Source organism: Mustelus asterias, chromosome 3, assembly GCF_964213995.1.
Source record: "Mustelus asterias chromosome 3, sMusAst1.hap1.1, whole genome shotgun sequence".
Lineage (NCBI taxonomy): Eukaryota > Metazoa > Chordata > Chondrichthyes > Carcharhiniformes > Triakidae > Mustelus > Mustelus asterias.
Window position 1 is genome coordinate 123,096,777 of NC_135803.1, and position 12,762 is coordinate 123,109,538.

The 12,762-nt window shown below is 48.9% G+C and overlaps 1 protein-coding gene across 1 annotated transcript in view; it reads right to left on the bottom strand.

Annotated features, from left to right (window-relative positions):
- Positions 1–689: 689 nt before the first annotated feature.
- nampt2 (nicotinamide phosphoribosyltransferase 2) overlaps positions 690–12,762 on the bottom strand; it is a 50,354-nt gene continuing 38,281 nt past the window's right edge. Inside the window, exons 8-11 of the mRNA XM_078203224.1 lie at positions 11,339–11,458; positions 11,100–11,240; positions 7,811–7,936; positions 690–1,579 (exon numbers count right to left, since the gene is read on the bottom strand). Coding sequence (XP_078059350.1) covers positions 1,424–1,579; positions 7,811–7,936; positions 11,100–11,240; positions 11,339–11,458 — 543 coding nt within the window. The 3' untranslated portion in view covers positions 690–1,423. The remainder of the gene's footprint in view (positions 1,580–7,810; positions 7,937–11,099; positions 11,241–11,338; positions 11,459–12,762) is intronic.

Here is a 12,762-nt window from a genome sequence, read left to right on the forward strand (position 1 = left end):
AGTGAGTACGTTACACTGTGCTTGGGTGATGTGCCTGTCATAGTTGAATAGCTGGGAGGTACGTGGAAGCAGCGAGAGATGGGTGTGAGGTTGAGAGCTTTGGTAGGTGTGTGAGGATGACGATGAGTACCTAAGCCTTGATCGCAAGAGGCTGATAGGTCAGTGACGGTGGGGGGGGGGGGGGGGGGGTGGAATGTTGCAGTGAGCAGCTGGTGGAGCCGTGGGTAGGCAATGTCTTTTGAAGGAGTGATCATTGATCTTGTCTATCTGTGTGGGGTCACTGTACTTTTGCCAGCACCGCACCCAACTTCTTGGGCCACACTTCTGGAATTGACCTCCCTGGCCACTTGCTTCCGTCGCTTCCTCAGGGTTGTGCCTTGAGGGCCTCCTAGACTCTATTAAACCATGCCATTGCTCCTTCTTTCCACCTCTTGAATTAATACCTCTAGTGCCACATCAGAAAATCTGGGACCCCTCTCTTTTGATTGCTACTCAATTTTCTGTACTTTTGCTTCTATCCAAGTCTTCCAGTCTGCAGCAGCTCCTCTACAATGCGTGCAAACTTCCGTTTGAGAGGTACAGGGTAACAGAAGCACGTGCTAGCCACACATGCTACCAGAGCCCCTTTTAAGCATGCACTCTGTCAATGGCATTGATGCGCGATTAATTCACTCGGGAGGCTGGATCGTACCCGGGAAATAAAGGCTTTTATTAGTAACAAGAATGGAGCATACTGCTTAACAATACAATCCCAGACTAAAGGGTCACTAGGCAGTGCAGTGACCTTTATACTCCTACAGGTAGGCGGAGCCAACCGGAGTGTACCACAGAACAATACCAACAGGTAGAACACCCCAACCCTAACCCCAACAGTAACAACAGTAACATATGTACAAGTACCCATAGTGCTAACCATCTATGGTTCAGTACCCATAGTGGTAACCATCTATGGTTCACCACAGGCATGTTCTGCGCTGGGCTGTACACTGAATTTATTTAGATGAGGAGAAATGCAGAGTTTGTGCGCTGCCTGCCTCAATGTGATAGGAAGCCAGGTAATTGTGCATCTCCAGCCACACAAAATGGGCCAGGATGTATTTTGTTCTCCTCAAGTGACTAATTTCTTTGGAAACTCATAATTTTGAGACATTAATTTCCAGAAGGTACCTGTGGAGACATCAACTCATTGCCAGGGATATTTAAACATTACATTACAAATGTATTATTGAAATTACATTAAAAACATCTTCCATGCTCTTACAGAATATTTTTACTGATGAAATCTTAGAGCCTTTTTTTCTGATGGACGGATCACAATGGCAAGCTGAAGTCTGACGGTTTCAGCCTGTGTGTTTTTCATCAGCTGAAGGTACTTTAACCAATGCATCCAGGTGACTGCCCAGCCACGTATTTTGCTCTAATGCTATGAATTTCCTTTTAACAAACTTCCATGCAGCCACTCTACACTTGGCTTGAAGCACTGAGGGTCATCAGCCTGCAGCTTTGCGTTTGATCGGACCTCGGCAAGGGTGTATTCTTGGAGAATATTTCCATTCTCAAAAACAGCAACCAGGAGGTCCTAAAGACAAGTAAAATAATCATGTAAGACTGCAATCACATTTTCTCTACAATTTAAAACTTATATCCTAACTCTAAGACAAATTCTAGCAATTTTAACTCGTCTTATAATCAAAGAACAAAGGACCGTGCAGCACAGGAACAGGCTCTTCGGCCCACCAAGCCTACGTCGACACATGAAGCCTTTCTAAACTAAAGACCCATTGCTTCTATGCAGTCTGTATGTCTCTATTCCCTGTCTATTCACATATCTGTCAAGACGCCTCTTAAACATTGTTATTGTGTCTGCTTCTACCATCTTCTCTGGCAGCGCATTCCAGACACTTACCACCCTCTGAGTAAAACACTTGCCTCTCTCATCTTGGGATTATTCCATTGCTTTGTGGTTAAAGAGAGTTCAGCTTCCACTGTGGAGTTTAGATGCCACTCAAACACAAGTAACTCATCTGCATTCCAGAAGTACTTAAAGTGGAGCTTTTCAAGGAAGTAAGAAATGTGCCAAATCCAGGAAGTGGATACATCTATCGCCAAGCAATCCTAATGGTGCAGCAAGCTGTTTCAATGACACTTACAACTGAATATGCTTAGAAAGCCGAACAGATTAAAGGGATGTGGTGGACCTCAGTTGTGCCTTTGTCCTATATGGACCACCGTTGTGTGTGTTTGTCATACCTGGACACATCCCCTTCCAGTTTGGTTCCTCCCCTCAGCACCTAGTATAAAGGTGGCTATCTCCTCCCCCTTGTTCAGTCCAGGTCGGTTAATTGTTGGGATCTGCTCCTGATTCTGTTGTGAATAAAAGCCTACACTTATATTGGCATATCGGTAGTCTTTCGCCTTATTGATAGCGCATCAATTTTATTCACAACAGTTACTAGTATGGAGCAGTTTCTAAAACCCGACAAGTTAGCATTAGACCCTCAAGAGGTTGGAGCCTCTGATAAATTTGATCATTGGTTGGACTGCTTCGAAGCATTCGTCGACACCGCTACGGCCATCGACACCGACGCTGCTAAACTCCACGTGCTCCGCGCCCGGGTAAGCGAAACTGTCTATGGAATCTTCCGGGACGCTGCTACTTACGCGGACGCTATCGAACTCCTAAAAGGGCAGTTCCGAAAGAGCCCTAACGTGGTTTACGCCAGACACCTCCTAACTACCCGCAAACAGCAGCCAGGAGAATCGTGCGCCCAATTTCTGCGCGCCCTGCGAGTCCTCGCCCGAGCATGCGACTGTAAGGCTGTTTCAGCAGCTCAGAACACGGAGGACCTGATCCGGGACGCCTACGTTGCGGGCATTGAGTCTACATACATCCAGCAGCGTCTGCTGGAACAAGATGACCTAGACCTCCGGAAAACGGCCACGATGGCTGAAACGTTAGAAGCAGCCTCCCATAATCTCGGGTCTTACCTGGGATCCCGTTCCACTGACGGCTCCACTGTGACGGCTGCTCCAGCAGGGCCCAAATGTTACTTTTGTGGCCTCCCTAAGCACCCTCGGCGTCACTGCCCGGCAAAGGACGCGATTTGCTCCGGATGCGGTAAGCTAGGCCACTTTGTTAAAGTCTGCAGAGCAAAGCCGCTTCTGAAGACTCGTGGAGCCATGTGTGCTCCGAGGGCGCGGCCATCTTTGATGCAGGCGGCGGCTGCGCGCGAATCGCCATCTTGGATGCGGTCACCGGAAGTGCGGGAATCGCCATCTTTGATGCGGTCACCGGAAGTGCGGGAGTCGCCATCTTTGAGACTGGCATCAAGGCAAGCTGAGCAGGAAGCTTCATCCGTGACGTCATCAGACGGCGACGAAGATGGATTCTTCTTTAATTCAACAGTGGCATCGATTTGCCTGGACCAGTCGCAGCCACATCAACTCTCCAAGTCCATAATGGAGATCAAGGTAAATGGTTATGCAGAAAACTGCCTGTTTGACTGTGGGAGCACGGAAAGTTTTATACACCCTCGCACAGTGCGTCAATATGCCCTTCCCGTGCGACCCTGGAGCCAGACCATCTCCATGGCCTCGAATTCTCACTCAGTGGAGGTCCTCGGGTGCTGCTTGGTGACGCTGACGGTACAGGGCACAGTCTACGAGCGTTTTCGGCTCCTCGTGCTGCCGCGACTCTGCGCAGCTGTACTGCTGGGGTTAGATTTCCTCAGCCATCATAGAAGCGTCATCCTGCAGTACGATGGCCCTTATCCCCCGCTCTCCGTCTGCAAGGCGCCGTCACGGCAGCGCCCCTCGCGCACCACCTGCAGTCTCTCGACCCTCAAGATCACCCCCCCCCCCCCCCCCCCCGTTATTTGATAACCTCACCCCGGATTGTAGGCCTATAGCCACCAAGAGTAGGCGCTATAGTGCGGATGACCGGGCCTTCATTTGGTCCGAGGTACAACGTTTGCTCCAGGAAGGGATTATCCAGGCCAGCACCAGCCCCTGGAGGGCGCAAGTGGTCGTAGTTAAATCGGGGGAGAAACACCGCATGGTGATTGACTACAGCCAGACCATAAACAGGTATACCCAACTAGATGCATATCCTCTTCCCCGTATCGCGGACATAGTCAACCACATCGCGCACTATAGGGTTTTTTCAACGATCGATTTGAAATCGGCTTACCACCAGCTCCCTATCCGCTCGGAGGATCGCCCATACACTGCCTTTGAGGCGGATGGCCGCCTCTACCAGTTCCTCCGAGTCCCCTTTGGTGTCACCAATGGGGTCTCAGTCTTCCAACGGGCCATGGATCAAATGGTGGACCAGCATGGACTACGGGCCACTTTCCCGTATCTGGATAACGTCACCATCTGCGGCCATGACCTGCAGGACCATGATGCCAACCTACAAAAATTCCTTCGTACGGCCACTCTCCTGAACCTCACATACAATGAGGCGAAGTGTGTTTTCCGGACACGCCGCCTCGCCATCCTTGGGTACGTGATAGAAAATGGTGTCCTTGGCCCCGACCCAGCCCGTATGCGTCCCCTTATGCAGCTTCCCCTCCCTACTACCCTCAAAGCACTGAGGAGATGCCTGGGCTTCTTCTATTATGCCCAGTGGGTTCCCCGTTACGCAGATAAAGCCCGTCCGCTCCTAAAATCGACCTCTTTTCCCCTGGCGGAGGAGGCCTGTCGGGCCTTCGATGACATCAAAGCGGACATCGCGAAGACCGCAATGGACGCTGTGGACGAATCCATCCCATTCCAAGTGGAAAGTGATGCGTCTGACTTTGCCCTAGCTGCCACCCTTAACCAGAGGGGCCGTCCGGTGGCCTTCTTTTCCCGGACCTTACAAGGTCCTGAGATTCGACACTCCTCGGTCGAGAAGGAGGCCCAGGCCATCGTGGAAGCCGTCCGGCACTGGCGCCATTATCTCGCGGGCCAACGATTCACCTTAATTACGGACCAGCGGTCAGTTGCCTTCCTGTTTAACACCAGGCAAAAGGGCAAGATTAAGAATGACAAGATCTTGCGGTGGAGGATTGAGCTCTCCACCTACAGATATGACATCATGTACCGGCCTGGGAAGCTCAATGAGCCCCCAGACGCCCTGTCCCGTGGATCATGTGCCAGTGCCCAACTAGACCAGCTACAGTCCCTCCATAACGACCTCTGTCACCCGGGTGTCACCAGATTTTTCCATTTTGTCAAGTCCCGTAACCTGCCCTTCTCCCTTGAGGAAGTCCGGACGATTACCAGGCAATGCAGGGTCTGTGCTGAGTGCAAACCGCAGTTCTACCGGCCAGGTAGGGCGCACCTTGTAAAGGCCACTCGCAGGTTCGAGCGCCTTAGCGTTGATTTTAAAGGCCCCCTCCCCTCCTCTAACCGCAATGTTTATTTCCTGAATATCATTGACGAATACTCACGTTTCCCTTTTGCCTTCCCCTGCTCGGACATGACCACGGCTACAGTGATTCGGACCCTGAACAAGCTCTTCACCCTGTTCGGCTTCCCAGCCTATATTCATAGCGACTGTGGGTCCTCTTTCATGAGTGACGAGCTGAGGCAGTACCTGCTCGCCAAAGGCGTTGCCTCCAGCCGCACCACTAGCTATAACCCCAGGGGCAATGGTCAAGTAGAGCGGGAGAACGCAACCGTCTGGAAGGCCGTTCTATTAGCGTTACGGTCTAGGGGCCTTCCAGTCAGCCGTTGGCAAGACGTCCTTCCGGACGCATTACATTCCATTAGGTCACTCTTGTGCACAGCGACCAATACGACCCCTCACGAGCGGATGTTTTCATTTCCCAGGAAGTCCTCCTCGGGTACTTCGCTCCCGGATTGGCTGATGTCCCCGGGACCCGTCCTGCTTCGGAAGCATGTCCGGACCCATAAGGCAGATCCCTTGGTCGAGGAGGTCCAATTGCTCCACGCTAATCCCCAATATGCTTATGTAGCGTACCCTGATGGGCGGGAGGACACGGTTTCTGTCCGTGACTTGGCACCCGCGGGTGCCCCGGAGGTCACCACGTCCTTCCGCCCCACGGTCCCTGGTGTCGTCCATTCGGAGACTGCTACGCCTCTTCCTCCCTCAGTCCCTGTCTCCAATGTAGTGCGCCCAGAGCCTGTTGCAGCCCCCCACCCCCCAGCTCCGGTTCCCACCGTTCCCCATACGCCACCAGGGCCACTGCTCATTCCTCTCGCCCCTATGTACAGCTCGCTTGAGTCGCCGGAGCCGTCGCCACGCAGTACCCGACGACTGGACGGGACGACGGATCGGTCCGCTTCACACCACCCAGCGCCTTCTCTCGACGCTCACTGTACGGAGCCTGGGCCGACATCGCTCCCTGCTCGGACGACTCTCTGCGTGGGTTTCCTCCGGGCGCTCCGGTTTCCTCCCACAGTCCAAAGATGTGCAGGTTAGGTTGATTGGCCAGGTTAAAAATTGCCCCTTAGAATCCTAAAATTAGTAGGTTAGAGGGGTTAGCGGGTAAATATATGTGAGGGTACGCCTGGGTGGGATTGTGGTCGGTGCAGACTCGATGGGCCGAATGGCCTCCTTCTGCACTGTAGGGTTTCTATGATTCTATGATTCTATGACTCTGCGACCTGCACCACGACGATCGCGACGACGGATCAAGCCACCGGTTCGTCTGGACTTGTGATATTGTTTCCGCTTCACCCCCGTGTTGTTTTTTTAAAAGGAAGGGGTGAATGTGGTGGACCTCAGTTGTGCCTTTGTCCTATATGGACCACCGTTGTGTGTGTTTGTCATACCTGGACACATCCCCTTCCAGTTTGGTTCCTCCCCTCAGCACCTAGTATAAAGGTGGCTGTCTCCTCCCCCTTGTTCAGTCCAGGTCGGTTAATTGTTGGGATCTGCTCCTGATTCTGTTGTGAATAAAAGCCTACACTTATATTGGCATATCGGTAGTCTTTCGCCTTATTGATAGCGCATCAAGGGATGAATGTATTTCTTTGATAAGAGTTTTTAAAAGTTTAAAGAAGTTTATTTATTAGTGTCACAAGTAGGCTTACTTACACAACTGCAATTAAGTTACTGTGAAAATCTCCTAGTCACCACACTCCGGTGCCTGTTCGGGTACACTGAGGGAGAATTTAGCATGGCCAATGAACCTAACCAGCACATTTTTCGGACTGTGGGAGGAAACTGGAGCACCCGGAGGAAACACAGGCAGACTCCACATAGACAGTGACCCAAGCCGGGAATTGAACCCGGGTTCCTGGTACTGTGAGGCAGCAGTGCTAACCACTGTGCCACCGGGTCATCAGAGTTCAGGGATCAGGCACACTTATCTTGAACACTGTGTCACATGAATTCTGTAAACCATAGCTTTTTACCAGCTCGCCAATATGTTGTTTCAGTACACTGACTTCTACAGACAAAACACATTTGTTTTCTTTTGGGTGGCTTGACACTACCTTTTAAAACTTAGGGCGGAGGTCTGCCTAAGTCCAAAGTTGTACCAAGCACCCCAAACAGAAAAGTTTGAAAGTCATCCCTACATAAGGTTGAACTTTGTATATATTGTGCTGCACTTGACTCTGAATGTTGACCCTTTTTGTTTTCATGAATGCTTCATTAGATTTCAGTTATCCAGGCAGATAATTAGATTAATCTAAAGCGTGCTGCCAAATGTCACTGTCAGAGTTGCAGCTGTTAATCTTGGACAGAGTCACATGAACCTTGTCCTTTCCCTTCACTCGGTCTATCCTTCCCCTCAACTAAAGACACATTTTCAAAAGAAAGGAATAAAAGGACCAAAGTCATTGGCTGCCATACCTCCTCTGGGTTCCCCTTCCCTTCTTGTACTGTTTCAATGCTTCCATCCGGATTTCTCCTCAGAGTTAGCATGCCCCTCTTTGAACCTTTGATAGGATCTGTCACTGGCTGTTTATAGACATCCAGCTAATGATAACACACACAAGTAGTTAAATGCTGACCCAATAGTAGGTGCTGCTGATTGTCACTTTTGCAAAGCACACACGATCAGTGAATAAGCAAACCATTTAAATTTGCTGCCCTCATAATTGTTCTATAAAAACAGAGAAGTTCACAAATAGCAAATATGGCTCATGAAAATAACATTTGCTAACGGATTATTTACACGTGCAGACGTTGTAATTAACGTTGATCTTCTGACCCATGACATCTATCACTGACAGAATGCAGGGGAGTTGGGAAAGGAAAACTGGGCAGCTGGTACTTGTGCCTAGTTCCTGTTGAACTGGTATCCTACAGCAGTTACATTCTGGCTGTAGGGACCTGGGTTCAATTCTGGCCTTGGGTGGCTGTGTGGAGTTTGTACATTCTTCCTGTGTCTGCGTGGGTTTCCTCCTGGTGCTGCGGTTCCCTCCCACAGTCCAAAGATGTGCAGGTTAGATTGATTGGCCATGCTAAATTAACCCTTATTGTCAAGGAGATTAGCAGGGCAATATGTGGGATTATGGGGATAGGGCCTGGGTGGGATTGTTGTCGGTGCAGATTCGATGGGCTGAATGGCCTCCTTCTGCACTGTAATCTCTATGAATAACACTTGAGCATGAGCTTGAAACAGCACTCAGAGCATTCTAAGGTTGTTTGTGTTTCTTTTCCCCCTGTTGTTTGGACAGACCTCCCTCCCCACAGTACTTTGACTCAGGAAAGGCAGATGTTAAAAGGGGATGTGCAACACCCATTTTAAATAATCTTCAAACATGCCAAGCTAGACAACAGTATTCTCTAATGAAAATACGTGCATGCCAACAAACATATGATCAGCTTTGCCATGCTGTGATTTAACACAATTGATGGTAAGATACTGAAAAATGTAGAGGAACAGAGGGATCTCGGAGTGCACGTTGACAGATCCCTGAAGGTAGGACATAAGTAGAAAAGGTGCTCAAGAAGGCACATGGCGTATTTGCCATTATTAGCTGAGTTACAGAATCAAAGAATCAAAGCATCATAAAATCACATGAAGAGCGGAGAGATTATGCTGGAACTGCACAAGATACTGGGCAGAATTTTCCCGTTCTACCCAACACGGGAATTGTAGCGGGCAGGACACGGACCATGCCAACGTCCATTGATCTCAGGCGGGATTTTCTGGTCTTGGGGTGAGCGCGGCCGGAAAACCCCACCCACTAGCTGGGCCACAGACAGAGTGCAGTTCTGGACACATGTAGTTCTGGTCACTGCAGTTTCAAAAAGATATGATTGGACAGAGAATGTACAGAGGAGATTTATATTCCCCGGACTGGAGAATTCTAATTATGAAGAAAGAGTGGATAAGCTACGGTTGGTTTTTTTGGAACAGATGAGGCATAAGGATGATTTCTGAAGTGTATAAAATTCAGGGATCTGCATAGAGTGGATGGGCCCTCTTGGCTGAGAGATCCATAACCAGAAGGCATGGATTTAGAGTTAGAGGTAGGAATTTTAGAGGCAATCCAAAGGGAATTTCTTTACAGCCAGGGGATAGTGGTGAACTTGAACTTTCTGCTTGGAAAGGGTGGTGGAGGCAGGAACCCTTGTAACATTTAGAAAGATACTTGGTTATGCACTTGAAGCAACCTACAAGGCTACAGACCAAGAGCTGAAGAGTGGAATTAAGCTGGATGGCTACTTATCAGCTGGTAATCAGCTCCGTGCCAGAAATCAGATCAGAGCTAATTTCCACATTAAAATTTGAACTTGAATGTGATTAGCGGACCGGGGACTGAAGTCTCTGGCCTGCTAGTTTCTCCACCCCACCTCCCGCCACAGGGGTTTACAACAACGGCCCACTAATGAGGAACTGGCAGCCTGACCCCGCTGGAGGGACTAGAGGCCGTTGAGGCCCCCGAGGAGGTCGGGGATAAGGAGGGGGTGTGCCCACTGGGCAGTGCCAGCCTGGCCCCGGGCACCGCCCAAGAGGCAAAGTGGCAATGCCCAAGGGGCACCTTTGCACTGCCCACCAGGCATCAGGCAGTACCAAGGGGATGGGGCCAAAGCCTATTGGGGGCGGGGTGATTGGCCAGGGTGGGGAGGAGTCCCGCTGCCACTCTGCATGCGGATCGCGGGCGGAGGGCGGGATGGGGGTGATCAGGGCTTGTCATTGGAGTGGGAGGGGGGTCAGAACTGTGCGGGGGGTGGAGGGCAGTGGGACATTGGGGCTTGCCGGGAGGCCAGTGATCAGGGGGTTCGGAGGTGAGGGGGGGTTGTCGGAGGGCTAGTGATTTGCGGGTTTGTGGGGCTGGCCAGCAATTGGGAGGCCAACAGTGCGGGGTTACTGCGCATGCGCCAATCCCGGCACTGACAGATCGGCGCATGCGCAGTGGCCTGCTCAGCGCTATGCTGCCAGCCTCTCCAGCGGGATTAGACCCCACCCACTGATTTTCAATGTGGATCTCGCTAGGGCAATCTGCAGTGCACAGAGTGAGGGAGATTCATTTTGAAAATCCCACTGAAAAAAAAATCGACGGGAGTTACTCCAGTTTTCACACGAATTCGGAGGTTAGAATTTTTTTGGGAGGATGCCGGCCCCACTCTGTGACGGTGGAATAAAGGACAAGATGGTACAGCGGAACCCACCACGGTTTGAAAGTTGTTTATGAGAGGCTGTTGAAAAGGGAGCATGGCCTGCCAGAAGGGAAGCTTTGGCCAATGGAAATGCAGAATTAAAATTTAAAATACACCTGCATGTTATCCACGACTCTCTGGCCATAAAACTGAACGGTTGGACAGCAGCGCAGGCCCAATTATCCGTCTTTATTGCATCGTCTTATAAAATTATCTGTGCGTAACCCAATATATTTTAAACATACTGGTGAACTGGGAAACATACCCATGCATCAAAAGTGATAAAAACCTGGCGAAATGTTTGAGAGTTATTGAAATGACAGATGTGTATTCAATGAGACAGCATCATTTGTGGGGGCTGTAAAAAATGCGGCATAATTTTTTTGTTCCTCCGCTCTGTAAAATCAGAGGTCAGTTGATATTTTATGTGATACCCATTCACATTCTCAAAGCCTTGGTGTGTCACCAGTTGTAGCCCTTATCTGAGATTTTCTTATTATTTGTAACTCAAGACATTAAGCATCTTTACCCCTTTTCCATTTCGTTCCACATAACTACATTTGAAAGAGCAATTCAGCGTATCTCTGTTGAGCTTCTGCAGAAGGGCACTGCCACATCCAAAAACAATATTCTCTGCACTCCAGTCTTTATTTTTAAGAGCGTTTAGGATCTGGAAGACAGAATAAAAATCCAGATTTTACAGTATACCTTACTGGATGAAGTACATTTATGACTCCAATCAAATACCAAAAAGAAAATTCCACGTACTTTTTCTATGGAATGTAGATTTATTGCATCTCCTTGAAAGACGCGGATGAAAGATGGTAGTAACTTATAGCCCTGACAGTTCAAAGTACTCCCAAAGACTTCTTCCAGAATTCTGATGACCTGCAGGTTATGAGAAAATGCTCATTACTTATTCTTTGCTGATCAATATCTTAAGATGTCAAACTTTGGCCTTTTAACTCGAATGATCTACATAAAACCTGCGCACCACCTCTGCTGGGTGGTCATTGGGGCTCATAAATGTTAATGAAGTTAATAATTTAGGCATGATAACAGCAGCAGCTGGCTCAATAAAAAGCTTGGCATTGTTTGCAGGGTTTTACAAAAGTCTTCGGATAATGATTTATATTAAGCTGTTCATCACACTTAGCTGCATGGACCACACAAGAATAAGATAACCTGCTCTGTCCACATTACTTACAGGATCCCCTAATCAAAGGATCAATTCCTGCATACATGGAGCATGTTTTGTGGGGATTGGTTGATACTTATGTGCTTGGGTTCAAATTCAGTCCAGAAAAAGGGAAATAGTGTCAGCTTTGGACAGCTTGAATTTGTATGTAAAAAATAATTGTCGAAATATAGGCACTTGGCAAAGCTGACATAGGACAGGATTTTCCATTCCCTCCGCAGTGTTTTTTTTGACAGTGAAGGCTGCCCGCTATTGGCCGGCAGCAGGATCTTCCAGTCTCACCGCTGGCAATTAATTTTCTCGTTGTTTATACCCTCCGCCACCGGGGAACCCGAAGATCCCGCCAGCTGGGACGGCCAAAACATTTCATCCATAGGGCAGGATTTTACGACCTCGCTCGTATCGAAACTGTAAAATAACATCCGAGATCTTTCCATGGTCTGCTCCTCACCCATTCCGATTCCCGTGGCAGGCAGGACGGTAAAATTCCGGCCATAGTATCTATCCCTAAAGGTACCGGAGAGGTAGCCACGCCAGTATGGGACTGGCATACATATAGGCCAGATCAAGAAAGAACAACAGGATTGCTTTTCCCAAGTACATTTATGAGCTGGTTGGAGTTTTAGCACAATCCCAACAGTTTCACTGTCCCTGAAACAGAATATTTAAATTCCAGATATTTTTTGATTGCTAATTTAAATTTTCAAATTACCCTGACAGGGTTTGAACCTTATATTCCGTAGATTATTAGACCGGTCTTCAGGGTTACCAATCCAGTAACATAACCATGATGCTATATTACCCCAAAAAAAGAAGGCTGAGTAGTCTACACCCAATTCCTGGACAGTATGAGGCTGGATCATAAAAATGCTGCCAATTGGCTATAAACTGATCATCTAAAGGAATTCAGAGGTCTGGAATAAAAGTCACATTATGGAGTAAACATGCTTCTTCTGTGATTGAATCTGAGATATATTGTTGAGGTCGAGCTGAG